General features: G+C 41.0%; 2 protein-coding genes across 2 annotated transcripts in view; both read right to left on the bottom strand.

The window, feature by feature from the left end:
* Positions 1-488: 488 nt before the first annotated feature.
* Positions 489-4,574, bottom strand: thoc3 (THO complex 3). The gene is made up of 6 exons (XM_073487058.1): positions 4,390-4,574; positions 3,418-3,574; positions 2,473-2,677; positions 1,392-1,553; positions 1,179-1,279; positions 489-951 (listed from the first exon to the last, which is right to left on the bottom strand). The coding sequence occupies exons 1-6, from the start codon at positions 4,567-4,569 to the stop codon at positions 788-790; spliced, it is 969 nt and encodes a 322-aa protein (XP_073343159.1). The 5' UTR covers positions 4,570-4,574; the 3' UTR covers positions 489-787.
* A 6,455-nt stretch (positions 4,575-11,029) lies between these two features.
* The window catches only part of shtn3 (shootin 3), a 31,831-nt gene continuing 16,075 nt past the window's right edge, over positions 11,030-26,785 (bottom strand). The window contains exons 3-17 of the mRNA XM_073487354.1: positions 21,139-21,233; positions 20,515-20,683; positions 20,184-20,281; positions 19,732-19,813; positions 19,200-19,294; positions 18,403-18,549; positions 17,648-17,801; positions 15,508-15,685; positions 14,777-14,847; positions 14,105-14,208; positions 13,618-13,632; positions 13,173-13,235; positions 12,849-12,978; positions 11,257-11,560; positions 11,030-11,159 (exon numbers count right to left, since the gene is read on the bottom strand). Coding sequence (XP_073343455.1) covers positions 11,030-11,159; positions 11,257-11,560; positions 12,849-12,978; positions 13,173-13,235; positions 13,618-13,632; positions 14,105-14,208; positions 14,777-14,847; positions 15,508-15,685; positions 17,648-17,801; positions 18,403-18,549; positions 19,200-19,294; positions 19,732-19,813; positions 20,184-20,281; positions 20,515-20,683; positions 21,139-21,233 — 1,835 coding nt within the window. The remainder of the gene's footprint in view (positions 11,160-11,256; positions 11,561-12,848; positions 12,979-13,172; positions 13,236-13,617; positions 13,633-14,104; positions 14,209-14,776; positions 14,848-15,507; positions 15,686-17,647; positions 17,802-18,402; positions 18,550-19,199; positions 19,295-19,731; positions 19,814-20,183; positions 20,282-20,514; positions 20,684-21,138; positions 21,234-26,785) is intronic.

The following is a 26,785-nucleotide window of genomic DNA, read 5'->3' as shown; positions in this document are numbered from 1 at the left end:
TGCAGAGGCAGAAGTGGGTGTTTTCTGGGTGTGGGACTGATGGGCTGTGGGGGTTTGTGTTAGTGTACATGTTTATTTCCCTTCAGCTCCTTCTTTTATGATCCAACACACACACACACACACACACACACACGCGCAGGCAGGCAGGCAGGGATGGATCAAGGTCCGGAGTTATTAAATGAGCTTCCTGCTACAGCCATAAATAGGAATGTATACATGTCATAAATATATAAATCTTACTGCTGTGAATTATTCTTTGATCATTAAAAGACTCCAAGCTCACACATTTTATATCAATAAAAATTCATATATGTGATCGATATTGATATCAGGTGCGTGTAATGTTTCGTTGTTTTTCATTAAATTAAATCTGAATTTATTCAGTCGAGAACCAGACCTCATTTCCAACTCAAACATCTGAATATCCACCTCGTGGATTTTCATTAAGAATCATCGAATTCAGAAATCAGAGCTCAAGACACAGAAGATTTACAAAGAGACCAATTTTAATATCAAAAAACAATGGATATTTTACATAAAAACAATATATTACAGCACTGGGAGTTGGGTTTATTCTGTGTATAGAAACGGAATGAAGTATTAAAGGAACAGCTGCACCATCTGCTGGTGGTAGAAGGTAACTGCTGCGTCACTGGCAGCACCAGTGAGACTGGATTTCTTTTGTTTCCTTATGATGCTTCCTTTACCTTGCTCTCCCTTCAGGTCTGACTGATCAAAAGAATTCAAGCAGACTACTTTTACCATGAGACAACTAATCTGATCTGTCTCAGGAGTCGTTGGGGAGGCCGAACAGCTTAACAGTGCCCGCCTCCCGGTTGTTGTCGTATTTGCCCTCCTTGTCGTCGCAGGCGTAGGCCAGCAGCGGCCGCTTCGGGTGCCAGGCGACGGTGAAAGTCGGAGAGTCGCACTGAACCTCCCACAGCTTCTCTCCTGCAAATATTCAAGAGTGGAGGAAAAAAAATAGACGTGTCAGATTGTTTGAAAGCAAAATCTGATTAGAGGAGTAAAGAAACCAGAAAATATTCACACTTAAGAAACTGGAATCAAAGCATTTTGACTTTTTAAACTGATTAATAACGTGTGAACTCCTTTTAGAGATTCACAACTACCTGTTGTCTCAGATACAGCTGACAAGTTCCAGAGTCTGTTGCACTGACCTGTTTCCACCTCAGCGATGTCTATGAAGTGATCCTCGGAGGCCGACGCCAACATCTTCCCATCATGGCTGAAGCTCAGTGTCCTCACAGGCCAGTCCAGTCTACGACACATCAAGTGATGATTAACTGAAGTGCTATGAGTCATATTATCATGTCAGGATATTCACCTGTTAACCAATAGATACAAGACCCATAAAACACACACAGACTGACCTGGAGAAGCAGCGCACGCACACCAGTTCGTCCACATCCCACAGACTGACCAGGGCGTCGGCACTTCCTGTGGCAAAGTATTTTCCCATGGGGTCGAACTTGATGCAGATGCAGTTGGACGGGTGAGCGTTGATGGACTGGATGGGCTTCAGCTCTGGATAACTGCAAACAAACACACTATTCATTTCAGTCTGAACATAACGAGTACACAATTTTATACAGAGCAGACAACAGAGACTCTGTACAAGTTACAATCATCTAACAGGATCTGGACACCAGGTGCATCTGACTTGAAAAACAACTACAAATGTGTTGTATACAGGTCAACAAAAAAAGTGTGTGCAAGGTTTGAGTGAACAAGATTAACTGTGGAACACCAATAAACCTTGAAAGAGAAGCTGCATTTACCTGGGTGGGTTTTTTCCTTTGGGAATCACCGTGTTGAGTAGAGATGAGTCACGAATAAAAACGTGTTTCAGTTCATACTTTTTATTTCATTTGGTTCTGCAGTTTGTGTCAGCACTGGAGAAATGTCTGGCTGCAGTTATCATCACATAGGGGAGAAAACACTGTGCCTGCTTCTTTGTGTTTCTTAAAAAAACAAATCTGAATCGTATTGGGCAGTGCTAAAGGTAGCATGCAGGCACAGGGCTCCTGCAAAATAGGGTAGCCATGGAAACTTGTTCTGGTGGAACATTTGCGTGTTCTGAGGCAAAATAAATATCCAAAAGAAAGAAAGGTAACAACTGCTAGCATGTTTAAAGCTAGCATTTAAAAAACAGAACCCACTCCGTGTGTCATCCTGATGCCAGCAATGTGAAAGTTAAATATTTGGGGGAATATTTGTGGTATGAATTTGAAAGACTACAGAAAGTGTTTCCTGGAGGAAAAATGCCAAAAGGTATCAGACATCACACCTTCCGCAGACAGTGTCTCCACTCGGCAGCTGGCAGGTGTCAGACTGTGCAAACTGACTGACAGCTCAGCACTCACACAGCTTTTCATGAATTCCTAGAAGTTGGTGGAAGAGACAGAGAAATTCTGCAGGACAGTCCGGTGTTTCGCTCCGTTTGGTTCCTACCTCAGGATGTTGATGCAGCCGTTGCCGTTGGTGAGGAAGAACATGTCGTTGTCGTTGTTCCAGGAGATCTCGTTCACCTCGAACTTGAACTGCTCCTCCGCCTTGGAGCGATGAGTCTTAGCGTCGATGAAGGTCACCACATCATCTTTGTTCCCGACGGCGATGGTCTGACCATCAGGGCTCCAGCAGATGTTGATGTTCTCTCCTACAAAAAGATATTATTAAAAATCTCTCTCAAGAACAGTTAACTAAAAATATTTTGTTATTTTTTTTAATTTTTCCTCACCATCCACCAGCTTGAATAATCTCCCCATCAAACCCCTTCTCTAACAGATTTTGCAAATAAAATAGAATCTTTCTTTCGGCAAGGGTTTTAACTTTACATGCTCTGAAATCATGGTTTTAGGATTCAATGGATTTCCAGGTTTTACAGTATATAAATAGCCTACTTCTCATCTTGTTCATGTGGACAGAGGAAAGCAGAGCAGCAGGGAAAAAGCAGTGTGTCTCGTTCGTTGTGTCAGTCGTAGGAGGTGTAGCTCAGAAGTGTTACTGTGAAAACTATTGTCTGGAGTCCTGCTGTTAAGCTTCTGGCAGCAAGTTTGCATCCGTGTTAGCTTCCAGAAGAAGTTCTCACACACTATTTCTGTTTACATTACTGCTTTAATGGTGATTACAACTCACATCTCGCTCCACTCTAATCAACTTCGTCCAGTTTATAAAGAGCAAAACAGAAAGAAAACAGACAATTTCTAATCTAATTTCACTGTTTATAATGGATTTTACATGTACAAGTACATTGGAACAAATAGTTGTTCTATAAGAGTTCTGATTACGATGTTATATTTGTTATTTGTGATTTTTACTTAAAAATGAAAACAACCTCTTTTAGTGTATACTTTCTTGTGGATCAAACCCCAGCCACCACATCTACTAAGGTCCCACCTTTCGTGTTGACAGTGGCGATGCACTTGGTCGTGCGGACGTCCCAGATGCGGATGGTCTTGTCTCCAGATGCAGTGACAAATAGATCTGGGTTGGTCGGATGCCAGCAGAGCTGATCCACACTGTCGCCGTGACCTCTGTAGTTGTTCTCTTTCACCTGAGGACAGAAAAAAATCGAATTTATGATTTTAAGCAAATGCTGAATTTTCATAATAAATATTCATATAAAATAGAAGAAACAGTTAAATGTAATCAAAACAGGTGTGTCTTATTTGTCCCATTTAGTAATACAATTCGGCATTGGTTTGGAGTCACTAGGTTACATGACATGGAAGGGATTGAAAAGAAATGCTGAATTTTTACAATAAATATTCATATGAAATAGAAGAAGCCATAAAATCCAATAAAAAAGGGTTCTGGGAGGCGAGCTAACCCTCCTCCTGCTGCCAACACCGGGTGAAACTGAGGAAGAGACGCTGCTGGGTGTCTCCGAAGTGAATGTCTGTCCAATATCTGTACTTAAGGTATCCTTTATAAATAGCAGCTAAAATTCTCAGATGAGGGCTTGAAAACGGTCTCTTTTTCTTTTTCTTTTCTACTTTATCGACGGTGATATGTTGTGGTTTCTTTCGTGTGGCAAATGTACTTATTGTAAGTCGCTGTGGACAAAAGCTTCTGCTAAATGCCCTAAATGTAAATGTAAATGTAAATACAATATCCAACCTAAAACTAACTTCACCGCGGTCTTATTTCTGATACACACCCATCTCAAGAAACACGAATTAAGACAACTATTTCTATCGCTAACGTAAAAAACCCTAGTCAACCCTATATTATACTATAATAATATATGAACTATATTATTACTTATTACCGCTAGTTAGGTATTCATGTTGTATGTTAAAACGTCCATTCATTCACTGAATCGAGGCTAACGCTAGCATGCTAGCAGGACCCCTCACATCGACTCACCAAACGGTCCTTCTCCAGGACAAAAACGCTGGCTGTCTTATCAAAAGAGCCAGAGGCGAGCCTCCTGCCGTCACAGCTCCACGCCACCGAGTGAACTTTAGCTGTGTGAGCCGGGAATTCTCGACTTTTGTTGTTATTTTTGAAGCTCTCCTGCATCTCCTGGTAGTACTGCGACGCCATCTTGAAACTCTACGTAATATTTCTGCGGCGGCTGGTAAACAGCGGCGCATGAGCAGTAGCGCCATCTTGTGTTTCGGAGTGTGTGGAGCAGGCTCTTGATCTGGTCCATTAATACTTTATCTATAGTTTAATATAATGTAATATAATATAATATAATATAATATAATATAATATAATATAATATAATATAATATAATATAATATAATATAATTATACTTTGACTCATTATTTATAGTTTTGATGGTAATACTAAGGAACAATACAAAAGAAAACAATGTGAACAGAAGTTATAACCTCAGATTGTGAAGTAGGTTACAGCACTACTTGCCACTTTAATGGTCATCCATCTGTATTTAATTGTTTGTCAAATAGAACTTTATTCACTTTCAGTACCCCCACTTATTTGTTGTCCGTCTTACTCTCGTCTACATGCGTACGCACGTCTCACCCTCTATTTCCAAAGGGGTTGTCCAATTTTGGTAGGTGGCGCTGTGGTGAAAAACTAGACTCTTAGAAATGCGGTCCTGAAAGTGCAGCCTCTGCTACTGCAACCATACCTCTATTTCAGTTAAAATAAAATGTTTGTCAATGATTGTTATGACCCCAGAGGTCGTATGAACATTTGTATTGTATGTGCTTAAATTGCCTCTGTGCTTTAATGCCTCTATGTTACCTGAGTGTGTATGTGTGTCTGTGATTGGTTGCAGGTGTGGTTGAGTCAGTGTAGGTTGCCCAGGGAGCTGATTGGTTCCTCACTGGAAGCCAGAAGTTTAAAGGCCAGTGCCTCCCTGTTCCTGTGGGATCTCCTCTCTCAGCCAGACTGCCAGCATGGCTGTTTGTGTACAAGATATGTTTTTAAATCAATCCTTTAAAAATGCGTTGCTGCTGGTGGTGCTTGTGGGATGGGTGGAGGGGAGTCTCATTTTCGTGTTGTGCCAGGGTTTCCCCTAGGCCCTGGTCGTAACAATTGGGGGGCTCGTCCAAGACCAAGGCAACATTTGTGTGTAGTGGTGACTACAGAGTGACTAGTGAGTGGTTGTTGCAGTCCACTTTTGGTGTGGTCACATAGGTGTTACTGCTTTATTGTATTTAATTACAGTTGGTGTGTTTGGGATCGAGTCACTCCACAGATCAGTGGATCTTGAGTGGTGGGTGTGGCTTCCCAGTTTGTCCAGTCACTTTGTTTCTGGGTTACTATCTCCATTACAATAACGTGTGGTTGGAGACCACAAGGTGTCCATTTTAACCCAGTTCACTTGTGTTGGGTCTATGTGTGCTGCTGTTAGTGGATGGCAGAAATTATGTAGTTTAACTGCTTGTGTTGTGACACTTTCATTTTGTGGCTGTTGCTGTGTGTTGCCACAGTAATTATGCATTTGGGTTTGTGCTCTCTCCTCATGGTGGTAGCCATATTGTCAGTGGGAGTGGCCCCCTCTGATTTTCATCCTGTGCAATAGATGAAGTGTCGCTCTTCTGTAGACTGAGTGGTTCAGCATGACGGAGGGGGGTGGACTTGTGATAGCTGAACACCCTGTTGCATCTCTGAAATTGAACATTTCTTAAGGGGAGAAATGTTTATATGACCCCAGAGGTCGTAACAATGATGAAGCCCGGTAGAATAAATTGACTGATCCAAAACTACCCTGCAGATTAATGAAAATAATTATTAGTCTGAATTCTATAAGCCAATCAACAAGCTACAAGAGGAAAATGTTTAAACTAATGCAAGAGTAGGCCTAATAAAAATTGAATTATACATATATAATAGTACATATTACATTAAATTGAGTACTTTTACTTCTGATGAGAAACATTTTCCTGATAATACTTTTGCACTATCATAAGGAAGCCTGACATGTTTAGGTGTCAAACAGTCTATTATTCCTCCATTTTCCTGTGACAGGGCTTCCGTACTTGAACTAACAGTTAACATGTACATTTTCAATGTCTACCTTCTTGTAATGGAGTATTTTCAGTGTGCTATCACTACTTTTATTTAAGTAGTATACACTGTTGGTTAATAAAACAACCTAAATGAGTAAAGAAGTATTAAAACTAGATATGGCGTGAATGGCTTTATCAATGTAGAGTAAGAAATTACAATATTCTTCAACTTAAAGGGTTGTTCACCCAAATTAATGTATAAATGACCAAACATTTCATTGGCATCTGGTCTTTTGGGGTGGAGGCAGAAATTTTAGAGACCTGGATAAATGAAACCAATATGGATGAATTTTCATTAAAATGTGAAATCTAGTTGAACTGACCCTCGATAAACTATATTTTCATAGGCTGGATATCCTACTTTCCATCAGTGGCTTCTTCTTCAAATAAAGACAAACACTAGTTTTAGCTTGAATTGCAATTTATTTCAAGTGATGCTAAAATGAAAATCCATGTTTTAAAAAACTTTGTACCACTCCATTTATATCCCAAACACACACAATATCTATAGTCACCCAAACTCTGTCAGATACAGTAAATCCCTTTAAGTAGCCACTTGGTTAACAACTATGCAATCAGTACAAGGACCCAAAACATCACCAACTCTACAGCCGTCTGAAGGCCTGTGCAAGGCCTCGATATGCATAATATTCAGGCCTGTGGCGGCTTAACGGCTCTTATAGGCTGTTTAATGTGCAGCCTCGCCGTTCATTAACTCCTTCACATCTGGTCCTTTGCATCAGAATCAAATACAGCTAATGGACAGAACAAAATGCACTTTTAAATGTGATTCTGTGTTTTTAAGAAAGAATGACAAGGTGTGAATGCATCATACAAATGTGCCTCATGTAATTGCATACTCTTCAAAATTGTTCTTAACATTGCATCACACGTGTCAGGAAAGCTATATATAGACAGTAGGCCCTACAAAATAAAAGCCAAGGAATGCACGGTGAAATGTGATGACTGTGTGGACTGAGTACAGAAACAATGAGGAGCGTCTCAGAATGTGTGCATACAGGACTCTGGACTCAGTGCTGATTCAGTGGAGGAAGGCGTGTGGAAGACATCTTATCTCCGGTGAAGGGACGATGACGGTATCTCGTTAGTTTTCACACCACAAAATGTAATTCAGGCTGTATAGGTTTGGAGGCAGGTGTCTGTGGAGAGGTAGACAAACAACACCTCATTCCTCCGAAGATGTTTTAATCCTTTGCTCATTTAACCACAAGCTTTAAAAAAAAAAAATGGCTTTCTGCTTGTTTCTCCTAAACGTTTCGCTCTCATCGCCCACAAAGATGTTTTGGTGAAATCTTGTCCCATTGGACCCTGAGAACATTTCTGTTATGGTGTGTTCGCACAGAGAGCAAAGTCTATTTTTCAGGACATGAATAGATGTGAAGAGACAAATATGTAAAACTGGCATCATTCGCATCATGGCCATTGATCATGGTTCACTAATGTTGAACTTGATGATGCAAATTTGCTTCCCCACTGGATGTGAATGTTTTATTTGGCCTTTTGCTCACATTGAATGTAGTTGAACAAGAGGCAGATATTGGCCCTGTCGATCCCGCAGATGTGTGGCCCTCATTTGCGTGTTCGGGTGAGTTAAAAATGTTCAACTTTGTTTCGCCAGATGTTGTGTCAGGAGGGCAGGGGACGAGTCACTGCTCAGCTGCTCAGAGCAGGCCAGCTCTGGAGGAGAGAGTCAGGTGCAGAGCCAGACCTTCTGGAGGAGTAAACACCCAGAGTCAAATCGGATTCTGCTCTGGTTAAGATTAAAATATGGATTTATGTTCACTCCTGTTTATCAGCCTGACTGCAGCAGCGATCTGAGGGTGACCTCCACTGTCAGGTCTTTATGTTCTGTCATGTTGACTACTGACTGGAGTCTCACAGTGAAGTGAACATCTTCACGAGTAACACAAGGTGAAAATATGCTTTGTTTTCAGTGCAAACACGCCATTACATGTGATTTAGTTGGAACTGTGCTACTGTATTTGCTGTTGTTGGAGAAATCTCTGGTTCTGTTCCCCTAAACCTGAAATAATCAGTCACGTTTGTCAGATTCCCACCTCAAACCCTCGCCAGCCTTACAACACACTGATAGTCGACACGCTGAAACCTGGACAGGAGCCTCAGCAGCAGAGGTGGAAGAGCCTTTCCACGTTCAGTGCTTTCTGGACAAGTCTTTTTGTTACCCTGGTTGCAAAAATTGTTCCTGGATGTTTTCACTCAGCCTCCCTCTGGAAGAGGTCGGACTAAACAGAGGAAGAAGTTCATGAATGAGAGTCTAAATACCTGGATACTACAGCCAGGGGTGCACAATTAGGGCTGAAGACATCAGTCAGTTAGAGTTTGAGGGTTGAGTCTTGGACACATGCTATCTATCTAGCATGTGTTTAGGATTTAGTCTGCTTTTTCTGCATAATTCGTACATATTTTTTTATCTGATTATTGATCCAAAAACTACAATGAAAGGGCGTAAACCACAGATGAATAACTTTGAGAAAAGTATCAGTATTTACTGACGAGTATTGGGAAAATATATTTTTCCCAGCTCTAATCATGAATATCTGCCGAGCGTTCGGAGGAAAAAAGTTTCAGCACTCATAAACAGAGTAAAACGTGTTTCAATATTGCCTCTGATGAAGCCAATAACCCCATATGATTCTACATAAATCAATTGTGCACCCCCGACTACAAAGAAGAAGAGTTTGGAGGAGAAGCAGAAGAAGTCGGACAGTGCATTCCTTCTGATGACACAAAGTGATACTGAACACATCCTTTGTGCATCAAGTAGAGAGAAAAAACATCAACCTAAAGCTTTGCAGTCATTGTACAAGTTGAAGTGTTTGAAGAAAACTGAGGTTCTGTGCAAAAAAGTGCAGCTTCCCTCGTACAGTTCATCCTCCAGGATCCACAGGTTTGTTTTCAGAAACCTTCAGAGAAAAGAAGTGATATACAGCAGATTGATAAATGCTCCAGTTATTGATTTATACCTCAGAATATCAGTCATTGTAGAAAGCCCCACGCTGACTGCACCATCGCCATGTTTTTTGTTAGTGTGATTAATTATTCGGGGGAGTTTTAGCCTTCTTTAGATGCATTTTTATTGAGCTGTGTTATTCAGTTTCACATAGTGGCATATTCAGTTGAGTTTAGGTTTAACTAATGCTGGATTCTTTGTTTTTAGTTGATGCAGAAGATTTTCATAAACCACAATTTTTATTTATTTATTTTTTTTAAATATTTTTTATTGCAGTCAAACTAAATAGCTTCCTGGTGAGAAAGATGACACAATTCTAAAGGAAAAGTGGGATGATTAAAAGTGAAGTTTATAAAAATGGATGTGGAGCTTGAAGCATTCAAATGTCAGTTATTGACATTTAATCAAATCATTTATTTCTCCCCTTGGTCACACGTCTTTGGGTGTGACACTTCAGTTAAAGATTGATGTTTACCCTTTTCAGCTGTTTCATTTGAATAACTTTTAGATGCCTGAAAATATAATGGTATATACGAATAAGAGAAGCAACGATAACAAAAAAGTCAGAACACTACACAACTTTTTTTTTTACTTCCTTCCCCCAAAAAGATTCACAACAACTTGTCATTTATCTCGCCTGTCATTTCAGCCAAACCACTGCGTTAAACACTTGAATCTTTTTTAATCTTGATGCAGGTTTTCCTTCAGTTTTTTAAGACATGCTGTCCCTACAATAACCTGACGAGCCAGACGGTTTGTTACAAAGAACCACCTGGAATGATGTTGATCGAACTGTTTGGAAAATTATTTATGCAAAGACACAAAAACACGAGGAGAAGGCAAATCATCTTTGCATCAGATACATATCCTTCACCTTTGCATCAGCGCTTTTACTGTATAGAAGTATAATTTTGTAGTACTTGTATTTCCATTTCACTACTTTATACTAACCTGATGTGCCAGATGGTTTGTTACAAAGAACCATCTGGCAAGGCGCTATTAGAAACAGTTTGGAAAAGGGCAGGCACTTTTCAAAAATACAGGTGATTCGATGAACTATGTGTCTATCAGCACTACCACCAGCGCAGCCAGTTAGCAGGCTGACTAGAATAAAAGTTTGAATATTCCTCATCCACTCATGAGCGACAGATACAGTTTGTTTAATGAGGTGGGGCTTCTACAATGACAGTGGTTAGGGTGCGTTCACACTAAGCATGTTCTGAACTGTTCATCTGCAGCATGTCCAAACTCTGGATGTGCACCTACTGTATATGGAGCTGTGTGGACATGCTGTAGAAGAGATGAAGATCTTCAGCAAATGCTTGAAACAAAACTTAAGTTCAATGAGTTAGCTACATGTTAGTCACTTTTCTGACTTCTTACTAGACAACTGTTTTTGTATAGTTAGTGTAAATCTGAAAAACACAAATACAAAAGGCGAACGTGATCGCACCCTAAACCTTCCAGCCAGTAAATGCACGGATCAGATAACAGAAACAAGCTCGGGATCCTCAGAGTCCATCCTAGCACTCGGCGTCAGTGCTGCCGTTGACCGGGCCGGGGCAGACGGCAGCGTGTGCGTCCTCACCGGGTTCGGCGTGCTCGACTCCGTTTGACTGGACGCACTTCTCCTTTTGATCATCCTCCACCACACTGAGGAGCACGACGCAGAGACAGACAAGGTCAGAGATTCACAACAATCGAGTAATCAAACCAAATATTGTGTATTGTACCATCGAGGGAACACCACCTGATGATGCAGCCGTTGCTGACCGGAGACTCTACCGTCTCCTTCTCAGACAGGGAGCTGCAGGACCTCCTCTCCTGCCAGGAGCCCACTCTGGGCTCTTTGCCCGTGTCGGAGCTCTTCCTCCTGGCCACGACGGGCCCTGGTCCTGATCCTCGTCTCTCCAAACTACTCCTGGGACCAACAGAATCGGAGAGGACGCTCAGCCCACTGGGCCCCTCTGGATCCTTGCCCGAGTCGCTGCTGGTGCGCCTCCCGTTCAGGCTGTCGGAGGAGGAGACGTGGCTCATCTGGCCGTCCCGCTCATCTGGAGAGGAGAGAGGAACATAAACAGTTCTTTCTTCATTTTTTGTCTTTTTTGTTGTTGTTTTCTTTAATTGATCGTTCACAGCTGAAGTAAAGAAATAAAAGTCCTAAATAAATAAAAACCTGACTCATATCTTATCAGAAGGTACTTTAAATATAAAAAGTATAAGTAATCATGTAATACAACAATAAACCTCTTAAACACTTTCAGTATTTAATGACAGGCTTGTGCATGACGTCTTTCTAACATTTTATCAGTTTTTAATGACTTTTTCATGCATTCAACTCACTTACAACCTTTTACAATAATACAATGTGATTCTAACAACCAGAACATTGTGTATTCTCTGATTTATGACAAAAACAATATTTTCTCTGAGTGTGTTTGAAGGAGAAAACATCCTGCTGAGTTATCATCTTTACTTATTTGTTATTTTAACTTTCCATCACCTGTAATAAAAGCACAAATACAGAATTAATCTTTCTCTTCCACGCCTCAGTCTTTGCTTCATTGATCTCAAATTGAAAGAAAAGAAAATAGAGGGGAAGTATTTTTGAGATCTAACCAACTTTCTCTTCGGTCGTGTAATGAATGTAAATATTTTGCAGATTTGAAACCAAGCAGTTGTGTTTCACTCTGACAGATGAGGTCAATCAATCATGGAAAAGCAGAAAAATCCATGTCAGCAATAATCTGACCTCATTGTGTGTGTGTGTGTGTGTGTGTGTGTGTGTGTGTGTGTGTGTGTGTGTGTGTGTGTGTGTGTGTTCTGTGGTGCAGAGCTCCCTCTTCTGGACATACACAGTCACAGCAGCTCACAGTGTGAAGTGTTATTATTAGTGCGGTCTCAGCAGGAGTCCAACCTCTGGCCTCTGGTCAGAGTTAACAGTGCATGGTCTGAGAATTGACTGACTGGCACAGCTGCAGGATCATTAACAGCTCGACCTCATCTGAACCCTGAACAGACGCACTGAGCACATCTGAGTCCACAGTTTTACTTTGTTTACCATCTTTATTGTTGTTGAATTTATTCTTCACTAAATCTGCTTGTAAATTAATTTCTAATATCTGTTTTAATGAGCCATGGACACATTTCCTCAACAAACTAGAGAGTATAAATGTCCCATTCACAATCAGTAGGATATCGGGTCGAGCTTCTGTCTCCCCCTTGTGGCAGATAGGTTTCTCTGCCATAAGCTCCACATACAGTAGTTGTTGTAGCATTCTGACATTTGTGACTCTGAGGAAAATGGATGGAGTGCTGAATCTCCTCCTCAGGTGTTTTTACCTCCGGACCCAGCTTCTCCCGCCTTGTTGCGTCGGCGTCTCAGGATCACCTCCAGCTCGCTGTCCTTCTTCCCAGGTGGGGACGGCCCCGACTCCTGAGAGCCTCGGCTGGGGCTCCTCTTCACCGTCTCCTGGAGGCAGAAACAACCATCAGTGAACTGTCACGGTTGTCACAGTGATATTGGGATCTTAAAATAGTTCCCAAAGGTAGATTTGTGAGAATTATGACGTAAAGTTTGTCCAGATTTCACAGCAGCCCTTTTGACACACACAATAACAACATCTTTATAACAAAGCTGATAAAAGACAGATTTTTCTGTTTTACCAGGATGCCTTTCAGCTCTTCCATGGCGCTCTCCTGCGGTTTCTCCTCACAGACTGGAGGAGGCTGTAAATTAAAAACACAAATCATTTCTCTTTATTTTTTTCTTGTCATTTGAGAGGTTAAGAATGGCACTCATGCTGCATTTAAGAAACACTGAAAAGTTGGACATTTCAGCTTTTTTCAAGCGAAAACTGATGCTGTAGCTTCCCTTAGGAGAGGAGCAATAACCCAAAGAGCACACAGTGTCCAGCCCATGAAGTTATATGAAATGGTGGCTAAAGTGATGTGTGTTTAACTGATTAAAACTGCAGGGTCTGCAGTGCGTGCACGCGTGTGTGTGTGTGTGTGTGTTAGCAGAGTCAGAGAAAAGGAAACGTATTTTTTCCCCCCAGAGAGCAACAGCGACTTCCCACAACATGATTGATGCAAACATCAATATACTCACTTTTACTGCTACTCTCTGAGGCAGCACAAAGGAGACGCATGGAGAGGAGAGAGAAGAGAAGAGAAGAGAGCAATCAGCCAAAGTGCATTCACACGACATCACACACACACACACACATCACACACACACATCAAATGTGGAGCCAATGAGCTGAAAAGCTTTACTGATCTTTCCAGCAGGAGGAAGACGAGTGAAAACACGAGAAGACCGACAGTAAAGTGATGAAGCAGGGACATTGTTTCACCTGCATCGACATGCTTTGCAGGTGATTTTTTGATCATTTTAAGGCGACAGGAATAATTCAGTGCCTCTGCTGTCAGGAAGCTCTGACCTTTGACCTCTGTACTATTGGTGAACACAGGGTCAAAATTAACGAGGTTTTAGGGCCAAGGGGCTTCATTTTAAAAGGTGTTTTATGTGCCCACGCTGATTTAGATATTTGAGAGTTTAAAAAACACAACATGAATGTGGCAGTTGTTGTTCTCACCTTGCTCTCCTGACTCTTAACAGGCCGCAGGACGACGCCATGTTTGATCCTTTCCATCATTTCATTCACCGCCTTCGACTTCACATCATCCGCACCCTCAGCAGCTGGAGAGAGAATATTAATGTACATGATATATAATATAAATATAACATTTGTTTACCAGGAGACATTTTGCTGTAACATCTCTTTAGAGGTTCTTGTGATTTAAGTAGCTCTGGTTGTTTTAGTTTCAACAGTGAGTGTCTGCATCCATGTTCTGAGGTATCTTGAATCTTTGAATTTATAAAAACAAAATGTGGTTATTCTATCATTTAACTGTTAATAGATTTCCAGAAAATATCACCATATACATATGTTGTTGAAGATTGTCATTCAGGTCATCATATATGAAAGTGTTACACAGAGTTTCTTAGATAAGATATTATAAATGTTATCAGTTGATTCATTAGTTGAAATAAGCCCCACATTTACCAACTGCAACATATAAGCACATTAATGCATCAATAATGATAAACCAATATAACAGGAGAAGACAGTATCATTCTAAAATGGGACAAAGTAGTTTTACTTTTGGCACAATGTTTTTTATTCTCAAAATTTAGTACTTCTCAAAGATCTCAGTACTTCTTCCACTTCCTCATATAAATATATAGAAGGTGTAGTGAGACTCACCTGGAGGCTGCTCTGCCTTCACTGAGGCTTTAGAGCCTTTTGAAGATTTCCTCATGATGGCGATCAGAGAGCTGAGAGACAGACAGAAAACAACCGAGAGTCATTTATGTTCTGTAGAAGCAATTTCTGCACTGATAAGCTAAACATTTAGATTTTAAGGTCTGTAGTTGTAGTAATGTTTCTTTATTTGTTTCTGCTTCCACTGAAACCACCCGCTTGTTAGTCATTTATTACTCCCAATATAACAAACTGTCAGTAGTTTGTTCTATAGATGTAGAATATTGAGCTTTTAGCAGTTTATAAAATCATCACCGTCACGGTGCATCGACACTGGCAGGTTTAGTGTCACACAGCTTTTCAGAGCATTGTATTTGGGATTGTTATCAGAAAGCGGTGCATGAAGCAGACTCATTATCATTTCACATCATGAGAATGCACAGTAAAAATGTAGACAGTAATTATAGTGCAGAAAATAGTAAATAGAGGATAATCTGATTAACCTGCACACAGAAACTCTGAACTAGGCTCATTAAATCCATGTCACACAGCCTCCTCTGATGAGACGCTCCACTACACTGTCCTCTGGAGGTTGAGTTTATATTTTCGGTCCCCTGTGTTGTCACTGAGGTTTGAGCATTTCGTCCAGGACACTGACCACAGACGTATGTGTGTGTGTCTGATGTGGATCATGTGATGTGGGACATGTGTGTGTGTGGTTTGTTGTCCCTCACCTGAGGGGGTTGCATCTCGAGGGGGGAGGTGGGGGAGGGGGTGGAGGGGGAGGAGGAGGTGGAGGAGGCGGCTGTGGGGGAGGGGCGGGAGGCGGAGCAACCCCAGGTTCAGGGGGAGGGGGTGCCGTGCTGGTCGTCATGGTGATCTTTTTCTGGGTCTCCACCTGCAGCTCTTGGACTGGAGAGAGGAGGGAAAACAATGGAAACAGTTCAAATTAACAACATATACTACAGTACTACTGCTATATCAACATATACTACAGTACTACTGCTACTGCTAGTAGTACTGCTACTACTGCAGATGCTTTAGGTACCGATGTATGACATTTTTTTTCTTTCCTCCAGTCGGAGCTCTGATGAAGGAAATCCTTCCAGCCTCCACGTTTCGCTCCAGAGTGAAGACTCTTACCCATCACACTATCTCTGGTCAGCAGACCACACAAAGCGCCAGTAAAAGAGGCTTTTGTGTCCTTTTAAACGGTTTCTGGTTGAAGTCAGTTGGTGGTTTTGGCTCCGACTTCATGTGACCCATTTAAAATACACACACAGATGCCATGTTGCATGCTGGGAGAATTTCTGCCAGTTTTCCTGCAGCAGATGGGTCAATGGAGGAATAAACACAGAGGCCACAGAAGAAGAGGAGGAAACCAGTGACCTTCCTCTCTACAACAGAGACAAAACACTTTCTGTTGCTGATTGAGGTTTTATTTTCAGACTCTTCAGGGTGTTTATAGATATTAGACACTGAAATATAATAATGCGTTTTAAGATGATTTTTAACCAAATTTAAGAATGATTTTTGGACAGATTTCTCTTATTCAAGCATTACAGATAAGTACGTACATAAGCAGGTAGTCTGTGGTCTCGTGCTGAGGTAGGTTTTATGTAGGATTAGAAGTATTAGAGTACATTTACAATCTACATTTTGCTGACAGGTAAGTGAAAGTAAAGTAAAAAGTGGTAGGTTTAGGGATATGTAACATCAGAAATGTGGACTTTCATGCAGTAGAGCCAGATTACGTAATATTAAGAATATATGAAGACTTTTAAAGCCCAATATTTTAAGGACCTGCCTGTTTTATTTTTTATTTTTATTCAACTTAACAATGCGACACAAACATGACATGATGTATGTGGAATTCTTATATAAATAATTCATATTAATCCTTGATAGCACTTAAAGTACAAGTTGAGCACTAATTCAGTGAAATTGTTTAAATCAGTGTGAGGGGACAGCACACATTTTTATTAACATTCAAAGAAATGTTAAACTTATTTTTGACATTATCTGTGTTTTTTAAAAGAAAATTAACCTTGTCAATCAAAGTATGTGAAATAAAAAAAATGTCTGACATACACATCTTGACAGTTTCCACATCAAATTTTGTGTTTCCACCTCGAACAGAAAGACTTTGGTGGAACTTTTCCTCTGGGTTACTTTGTGAATGTGGGTACTGAACCACATGCATGTGCCACATTCATGTAAAATTGTTTGATGTATTTTTTGGTATGTCTGACTTATTTCCTTTTAGATAATAAAAACTGTCCATCACCTATGTACCCCATAGAGCAACATTTGCAGATGATTTTGGCCTCTTGGAGGTTTCTTTGCTTTGCTTTCTAATCTAATATTTTAATATCAGATCGGAGAAGTTGAACCACAGACTCTGCAGAGTTCAGTGTTACTTTGGAGCAGCTCAATCAAAGCACTCAAACTGGGTTACTGCCACTTTGGGCTGTAAAAGTCTCAGTGCATGCATTAATTGTGCATGTGCCAGTAAACTGTAGGGTTCATGCTCCCAATAATCCCTGTGTATTGTTTCTTAAATAATGTACAGTTTCTTATAACTGATATATAAAATGATCAGTTATCAGTTTCTCTAGTTTTGGATCAATAATCAGCAGAAGTTCATTCTCTTAATCCTTCTCCTCCATTTCCAGCCAATCAGAAACAAGTATTTTCTGTTGCTATGCTATGCTATGATTCCTCCTGTATTCTTTGTCAGCACCCAGCTGAGGACCCTCTTAACCCCACCTGCTGTTACCACTCTGAATGTGTGTGTGTGTGTGTGTGTGTGTGTGTGTGTGTGTGTGTGTGTGTGTGTGTGTATGTGTATGTGTTTACACCACCTCCACCCACCTCTGTTTTCCAGATCCTCGTTCTTCTTCTCTGCCTTCTCCAGTCGCGCGTCCGCCTCCTTCTTCTCCACCTCCATCAGCTCCAGCTGCCTCTGCAGAGCCTCCAGCTGCTTCTTCACACAACTCTGCTCCAGCTGGGTCTCCAGGCTCTCCACCTACACACACACACGCACACACGCACACACACACACACACACGCATGTAAATCATAGCTACACCATAAAGGGCAGTCTATTATCAGAGATTAAATTATCATGTTTAATAAATGTGTAAATGACCCATAAATGTCAGAAATGTTCCTGGATCCAAACGGAGAAAATTCAGACTGAGGTACGTTCGTGAGTGACGGCTATCTTGCTGATGTTTACACGACTGTGGCATTCAACACAGTTGTTCATTTATGTATTAATAAGACTTTTTGTGTGTTTTGTTGAATGTAGCGAACTTGCTGCTCCCTGCACGACAGCTAGTGTAGACTCATCAGCCAGTGTATGTGTGTGATTTTCAGAAATTTTGAAAATTTGGCTTGCTCCTGCTTGTTTCTACAATCAACCCCAGCTTTAACTGCCAAGTTGATGAGAACAGCCATAACAATACAAGGAATGATGGCCAACACTTATCTAAAAAAGTATCTGACCATGACTCAGTATTTCACTTTGACTTAAACTTTCTGTCAGTCGAACAGCTGTCAGCTCTGCCAGGGTAAACACCACCTTCCTGACAATAAGCTCAAGCTGCTTCACTTTTCTTGTTTACCTTCTGCTGATGCTGCAGACGCTCCTCCTCCAGGGTTTTGGTGATGGCAGCGACGTCCTCCAGAGCTTTCAGCAGCTGAATGCTGGGCTCAGCATTCTGCAGCAGGAGCATACTCTGCCTGTTGGCCTCCTTCTGCTTCACCAGCATCTGCAGGAGGATGAACAGGAGGATGAGGAGAACAGGAAGAGGAGAAAGATGATTACTATCAACACATCATCCCAGTTTGTCCATCACACACAGTCTGTTCTGATCCTGCAGGCTCTTCACTTTTCAGGTCAGTAAACAGCAGATTCAGGATGTTTCATTAATCAAGCACACACATCAATTACCAACCCAGAAATACAGGTCAGCATGTATCACTGAGGGCAACAGCAGCATCACGCAACCGATTTTAATTCATGGGAACCAATTAGTTATATCATCAGACTGGATCAATTCAGAGAGTTGAAGTAGAACAGTCGCAAAATATTTTCAGAAATGAGGAGAAACTCTGAAATGTAGTTTATGAATAACGTGACTTGGATACTTTCACATTTTGCAACCGACACCAAAGCTACAACGACAAACCGGATTGTTTTGTGCAAACAATCAATCCTGAGCAAATCATTCAATCCAAAACTGTAAAACTAACAAAATAAGATGTTCTGATGTTTTTTCTGCCCCCTTGTGGCAAAAATTGTATTAGTGCAGCTTTAATGTTCATACTTCATATGAACACTAGTTGTATATTTACAAACTTCTGCACACTCTCTTGTATTTTATGTGCCAGCAGGGTGTCTCTCTGATAATTTCTTTACCTCATGTGCGTACGTCTCAGCTTTGACTCTGAGGCTCTGCTCCAAGTCCAGCTGCTCCTTCATCCCATCGTACTCCTGAGCCGCCATCATGGACACTGCAGAGGCAGAGAAACACAATTAATATATTTTGATTATTATTTTTCTCCACTTTTATCTCTGGATGTTCATTAATTAAAGTCATAAATCCTCGAGATGAGTGCAAATTCTTCCCTCCAGTATAGACATTTTCAACTCTCTAGACTTATCTTACCTGGAAGGTACAGAAATCACCCACATTTATATCTTTGCATTAATCATATATTCACTTCAACACCCTCAAAAATCTACTCTGCATTCAGTTTAAACACATGTTAACATGTAGCATACTTAGCATGCTAATAAAAATCATATAACGTGAAATTAAAGGAGGGTTGTGTGTTTCAGAGTGACTGTTCATTCTGAAGCATTACATCACTGGTTGTGATGTTGGTTTGAACCTTTCTGTTCTCATGTATTGTTTATAAAACCTGAGTGTGTTTCTGTGTTGACTCACCTCTGTTGAATCTCTTGATGGTTTTACTTTGTTGTGCGACAGTTTCACGAAGCTCCTTCAACTCGGCCTGATCTTTCTCCGACTGCAAAGAGTGAAGGGATTTTTTTCATTGTTTTTTTTTTTTTAACAGAGCTGTGATATTAAGGACTTGCAGCGTTTTCTACACAATGGTGGAAGAAGTGCTCAGATCCTTTACTTAAAGAAGTACTTCACAGCTGGAAAGATGGCATAAAACTGGACTGTGTATGCGACAGAAAGATGCAAATATTTTTGTTATGGGTGCTACATCATGACCAGAGAAATAAGAAAAAAGGTCTGTGGTATTGCCTTGCTTACATGGTATAAAAACTACCACAACCAGAATGCACTGCACCACACTGGACCAACAAACAATTGTATATTCAGCAGATCATACTCTGAATATTTGTCTGACAGAGTCATAAACTTCTCACCTGTGAAGTCAGCTCTTCTATCCGTCTCTGCTGTTCATGAATCTGACAGACGAAATTCTTCTTCTCCTCCAAACAAGTGTTAACTGTGTCCCTCAGCTCTGACAGACACACAGATGGACACAACACAGCGGTTTATTTATTCAATATAACCTGGCTATGTACTGAAAAATCAACACTAGTGCATTGTGTCTACCTTTAACTGTTACCCTAAATAGGTGATGTTTATCCTCTGGGGAGCACGACTATCCAGTGAAAATGTGACGGTATTCTGACCACAGGTACTGAGTACTTCACCTGTTATCAATACTACATGAATACTACATGTTTGTACCTTTAACCTGCTGTTGGTACTGTGCGAAGTTGTCGGGGCTTCCGTCTGCCATGTCTGCGTCTGAGTCGGCCTCCAATGCGATGCAGTCTGAGATGCTTGGCAGCAGCTCGTCCAAACACGGACGAGACGACATGCTCAGGTACTTCAACTTCCTGTTCTCACAGTTCAGCTGGAGGTTAGAGTTCACAGGGGTCAACGTCATTTTAACTGTACGTAATAAAATATTCTTCATCATGGTCGAGACAGTATTTGAATATTGAAGAGTTTACAGAATACTTATTTGGTTTTACGTTTTTGTTTTGATATTGTCACAAATATGATGTGCTCTTTATATTTCCCAGCAAAACTAAATGGTGTACCTGTCATATCTTCATCTAAACATGATTAAATTTTAATACAAGCACATAGTTTTTGCTGGTGAGGCTTTAACAGACAGATAATGAAGCCAAATCGTCTCTGTGCACAGTCATCCTGACTCAGCTGCTGCTAATGCCAGCTGGACCCCGATAATGCTAATCTTATAGTATTGATTATTGAGCGTGTGTGTGTATGTGGGTGTGTGTGTGTGTGAGTGTGTGCGTGTGTGTGTGTGTGCGTGTGTGTGTGTGTGTGTGTGTGTGTGACCTTTGTGGCCAGGGCCTCTGCATTCTCCCGGCACGACTTCTCAATCTCCAGCTGAGTCTGCAAGACGCTCACCTCCTCTATCACCATCTGAGACACTGAGGGGAGGACAGACACACACACACACACACACACACAGTTTTAGGATCACACAATATATCGTATTAGTTTCCTTATTTGCACACCATTTTCCGTGTTATCACGTTTGTTATGTTATCAGTACAATATCTGATTTCAAAATAATGCAGAATAATAATTTAAAAAAAGATCTCTACCCAAAGTAAGCACATAAAAACAGTGACTTCTTCAGCTACGAAGGTTAATTCCCCCTGCCAAGATCTTGTCAACGTCTACAGAGGAGCAAGACAAAGCAACCTAGCTGGAAACATCTCAAACTGGACAGGGCAGGAAGGCTCTGCAGCGGGTGATTAAAACCACCCAGAACATCACCGGTACCATCTACAGAGTTTCAGTGACATCAGTGAGGTGAGATGTCTGCACAGAGCCCAAAGGATGCTACAAGACAACACCCACCCAGCCACAGTCTGTTCACCTTGCTGCCATCTGACAACAGATACAGAAGTATCAGCTGCTGTACCAGCAGACTACAGAGCAGCTTCACTCCTCAGGCTGTGAGACTCCTGAACTCATCATTCTGAGACATAACGTATTTACTATAAACAGATTTTCTGTGTATTTTATTCCCATTACATACATTATTTAATCTGATTAACTGTTCCTCTGTATCATCATCACTCATCAAATCCACAAAATTAAACACAAGCGTCTTGTTTTAGAAGCATCCAATGATCCCGACATTCAGCAGGCACAGCGCAGTGCAGCCCTGGCTCAATGTACACTCACTGTACGTCACAAACATGAGTTGAGCGGTTAACGACAGGCCGCCTGTCTGTCATTTTCCACATGCAGCTGTAAGTGAAACCTTCCTGCCTGCTCTGCACTCGCTCAGGTTTCATCCAGATAACAAAAGAGTCTGAAAACCTGTCACACTGCGATCAATCCACCACGAAACAAAGACCGAGTTATTATACATGGACGTGTCTGAAGACTGACAGTATGTTATCAAAGAAAAACTGATGCTTTATGTTCAAAACAACCTCAGTGCTCAGTCGGTGATGTGCTTCAATATACCTATCAGTGAGGAAACAGACAGTTTAGCTTTGGATGCAAAATTAGATTTGAGCCATTAAGGCTGGTTTTTCAGCAGCAACAACAACTTAAAAAATATTATAAAAACAAAGAGGACATATATCAGAGTATAATGAGGCTCTCTGGCAGTGGTTGGAGGCAGCTACACCTTCCTCCTGCCCTCAGCCGTGTGTGTGAGCAGTATAATCAGATCTGAGGCTTGTATATCGACCAGGAAGGAGTCTGTTAATGGATCAGGGATGTTAGCAGGAGCTTCCTGCTGGCTGTAATCCAATCCAGTGAGGGCAGACTGAAGGAGTCCAGGTCACCACAACCGAATTGAGACCATCAATGAAGATGAAGAAAGAGAAGATTTTAGTTAAACTTGGCAAATGTTTTATTTAATGAGCAGATTTGATTCGATTTAAACTGTCATGTTTCAGCTCTTTATCATGTTCTGAGCAGAGAATTTATATGAAATGGTTTTAATTTTTTACTTTGATCCTCTGTTTTAATTCTTATGTGAAAAGGAGTGCCAGTAATCAGACTAATTAATGACACACAAGATTTAAGGGATAAGAGGAAAGAAGTGGATGTTTATTTTGACGTGGCAATACGTCGAGTTTCTTCTCTCAGTCTAGATTTCACCAAAGTCTCCAGAACTGGGTCATTTTAAAATAACTAGCTGAGCTCTGGTGACACGTTCAACAGCTGCGAGCGTCTCACAACCGCAGACTCATTTTTTTTTAGCTGTTCGTGTTTGTGAGGGTTTCACACTGAGGCTCACTAATCGGTGTACTGACAAAACATCACAAAAGACAAAAAAACATCCAGGTTTTATGCAAATCCAGGAACGTGTGACTTTGTGGGAAGTTTAATACAAGAGTTTCTCTTCACATAGATGAACACAGATTACAGAACCTCTCAGCCAATGGCACCAAAACATACCTGTTCTCTTCTAAAAAGGACTAATTATGTTTCTGAATTTTAAATCTAAGCTCAGGACCAAGAAGGAGCCTGAAATTATCATCGCCAAATTTGTATTTATTGTAGAAGGCAAAATGCTGCTAAGTGAGGAAATCAAAGAAAGGAATTAGCTTGACTTATTGTCAGTTGTCATACATTCATTCACAAATGACGAATTAATAAGATAAGATAAGATAAGATAAGATACGATAGAAAGGAGGAGAGAGGCTGCTCTGTAGTCTGGTTGTACGGCATTAAAACAAACTTTACAGTTATTAATCTTTCTTGCCACATTGCCTCATCACTCAAAATCCTGCAAACAGCTGTGTTTAATAAACAAAAAAAATCTTTATTTCACTTTCAAAACTCATTCCAGTTCAAGATATTTACAGCACATGGTGGTGGTGCTCATACCACATTTGTCCACAGGGGCCGCCAGAATCATCACAAAATAAAAGCTCCTTGTTGCAGCTTTAAGTTCCAATAATGCTGATAATATCTTAGGTAAAGTTTTCCTTAAAGTAAAACTCTTGGGGCTTCAATTGTGATATATATTTATAATACTTGAATTAAAATACTGAACATCTTTCCTTGAAAAGAATAAATAAAAAAATATCAGTAAAACTCCTTTCATAGTACGTATAAACTGAAACAAGTCCAGTTGCCTACAACACAGCACTTAGATTTACGTATAAAATAATAATAATAAAGCAAGCAATAACTAATACCTGTATGTGTGTCAGCGAGGCCTTCAGGCTCTCTGACACTGTCACCCTGATTCGACCTCACAGGATCTCAGGTGAAGAGCTCTCTGCTCTCAGGCTACATGACTAATGCGTCTCTGTCTGCTTATGAAGCTGGACACTTAGTCCCACACACACAAAGACACACACACACACACACACACACACACACCAGCACCACCATAAACCTAGCTGGTTATAGCCCAGGTTTGTGTGTAGCTGGTGTGTGTGGTGTGTAGATGCATTGTGCAGGGATGCTTTTAGAGAACAGTCTCTCCAGGACATCACAGTTGCAACTGCAACTGCAGCAGTCTGCTCGTATATTGACTTTGCTTGTAAAGCACAAAGAGATGACGACATTTAGAGCCTTAACGATACATTTGCTTGAAGAAAACTGATCGAAATTCATTATTTCATTTTAAACAAACAATACTTTTTTAAAAGACCTGACTGGCTCAGTTGGTAGAGCGGGTGTCCCATGTGCAGAGGCTCTGGCCTCGCTGCAGTGGCCCGGGGTTTGAGTCTGGCCTGGGCCCTTTGCTGCATGTCACTCCCCCTCCCTCACCCTGTTTTCTGTCATCTCTCTGAAGCTGTCCTATCAATAAAGCCATTTTGATGCCTCTTCACTCTGATGTTTTCTTTTTTATTGTTAATTATCTTGTGTGGCCCACCCTCTTCCAGGTCACCATGATGGAGAGGAGCTTGTGTGACTATATGAAGATAACTAATTTAAAATTGATTTGAAGACAGAACAATAATTATATTCACACAGAGAGAACAGACACTTGAGCTGAAGGTTATATGACCCTCTCAATTTGTTCATTTAGGACCAGAAAATATTAAACATTCATTCATCTAGATTTAATTCACAACAGTTTTTTTCTTAAGAGAAACCAGATCGATTTATCTAAAGAGTAGATTACATATAGCTTTGCCCTAACAGCTGTCTTTAGACATCACCTCTTTTTTAACCAATAAAGTAGAGTCCATTTAGAGAAAGCTGAAGAGCACAGGAAGAACAAAGTACTTCCTGAGGAGGATCGGCACCATCGTTGGACTCAAAAGCCTCCAATGTCTTCTGTGAGTGTTTTACTGATTGGTGCAGGTTTGAACTGGTGGTCATATTTATAGTTTTAGAAATGATGTTGCCCATGTTAACAATCTTACAAGTTTGTGGGAAACAAGTCCAAAATATCAAATCTTAATGCATTTTTTTCACCCCAAAACTGCATTAACTGTGTATCATACCTACAGATTAGCACTCTGATATCACTCTTGCTAGCTGCATATCTTAGTGCACAACTGAACATGTCATTCATCTCAGACAACAGCAGCTTTTAGGAGTAAATCACCATTATTTTCTAGCCAGAGCTAGCTGGTTAGCATGCTAACTTCGGTGGACATCACTGCAACACAGTACATGGACGTCTTTTGACATAATGTCAGCACTGTCCATCAATCATTGTATCTAACATTTAATGGAGGTGGACAGACGACTTACTCAGATCCTGTTTTGATGTAAGGACGATATCAGCTCACTGAAATGTCTCAGACGTTACTGAAGGGTCAAACTGTTCACAGATCAAGAGACCAGCTTTCCTGCAGCAGCATTAGACATTTAACCAGGTGACCTTTGAACCCCGTGATGATATCTAACTGTCAGCTCAGTGCCAGTCAGGCTCATGGTCCAGGCGAGGAAGGCGAGGATGATGTGAGAGAGAAGGAGGACAGGGAAAGCTTCCGGATCTATTTTTAATCCCCCATTCAATGTTTAATGCTTCGGGATGGGCTTTGGTGGTGTGATTCCCTCGCAGCCAGAGACTCATTTAAACCCTCAGCTCTCTCTCTCCGGGCTGCGATCAGTCGCTTTAACCACCGCTTCAACCCACATGCCACGGCGCATCGTCCTCTGCTCGGCTGCTCCGTGGTTCAGCTGCAGCTCTTTGGGTCAGACGTGACGGTGGAGAGCAGGACATCCTCGGATATTTATAGTTCTGTTTTTACTCTGTTTTTACAAGAGAAACCAACAGCTGGTGTCATCACGGGGGAATACTGTCTGTTAGTTAACGATGCCCAGTGTGACATGTCAAGCTTCTCCTCTTGATTTCTGCCCCTTGACAGGACAAAAACTAGTACAAGCTGTTTCTTACTTTAATCTGCTAATTCCCTTTAGAATGTTGTAAATTACATAGATGTATGTTTATATAATGTTATGCTTGACTGACGTTTTGTTTTCAGGACATGTCTGCTGCATTGTTGTTCGATATGGAGCAGATGGACGAAATGTTTGGTATGACACAAAAATAAAAAGTTTTGCACTACACAATTATTGTGGCCCCCCAAAAAAGCCAATAACAATATTTTTTGTGATATCTGTAGAAAATTTACAAAGCAAAAACATCTGTGCTGTGCACCAATGTCCTCTGGTGGCCTGTCACCGTCTGTCTGCTTGCCAGATCTTACAACGCCCCCTTCATCTCCGTCAGCCAGCTCCTCTGTCAGCCCTCATCATCCGAGACTCAAATGTGAAGCATGTGAGAATCGAAGGAGCTCAAGGTCAAGGTTCTGTTCGGGGCTGATGGGCTCCATTTAAACCAGACTGGTATGCGGGTGCTCGCCGCAAACCTCACATATGGCATATGGACATGATTGATATAATCAGCTATCTGCTAAACAAGAGCATGTTAGCATTGTCCTCGTGAGCAAACGGACAAAATTATACATGATTAGTAAGAATTAACAATAACGATAGCCTGTAATTACAATATCTATAGAAAATTTACAGAATCCAG

The sequence above is a fragment of the Pagrus major genome, chromosome 18 (genome assembly GCF_040436345.1).
Source record: "Pagrus major chromosome 18, Pma_NU_1.0".
NCBI classification, from domain to species: domain Eukaryota; kingdom Metazoa; phylum Chordata; class Actinopteri; order Spariformes; family Sparidae; genus Pagrus; species Pagrus major.
This window is presented reverse-complemented; position numbering and strand designations above follow the sequence as displayed.

Bases quoted from the DNA above. Each gene is read 5' to 3' on its own strand.
- thoc3 (XM_073487058.1), bottom strand. From the start codon at position 4,569: ATGGCGTCGCAGTACTACCAGGAGATGCAGGAGAGCTTCAAAAATAAC. The intron at 2,678-3,417 runs GTGGGACCTTAG...ATCTTTTTGTAG, and splicing joins CGCCACTGTCAACACGAAAG to GAGAGAACATCAACATCTGC. The intron at 1,280-1,391 runs GTCAGTCTGTGT...GATGTGTCGTAG, and splicing joins TGCGTGCGCTGCTTCTCCAG to ACTGGACTGGCCTGTGAGGA.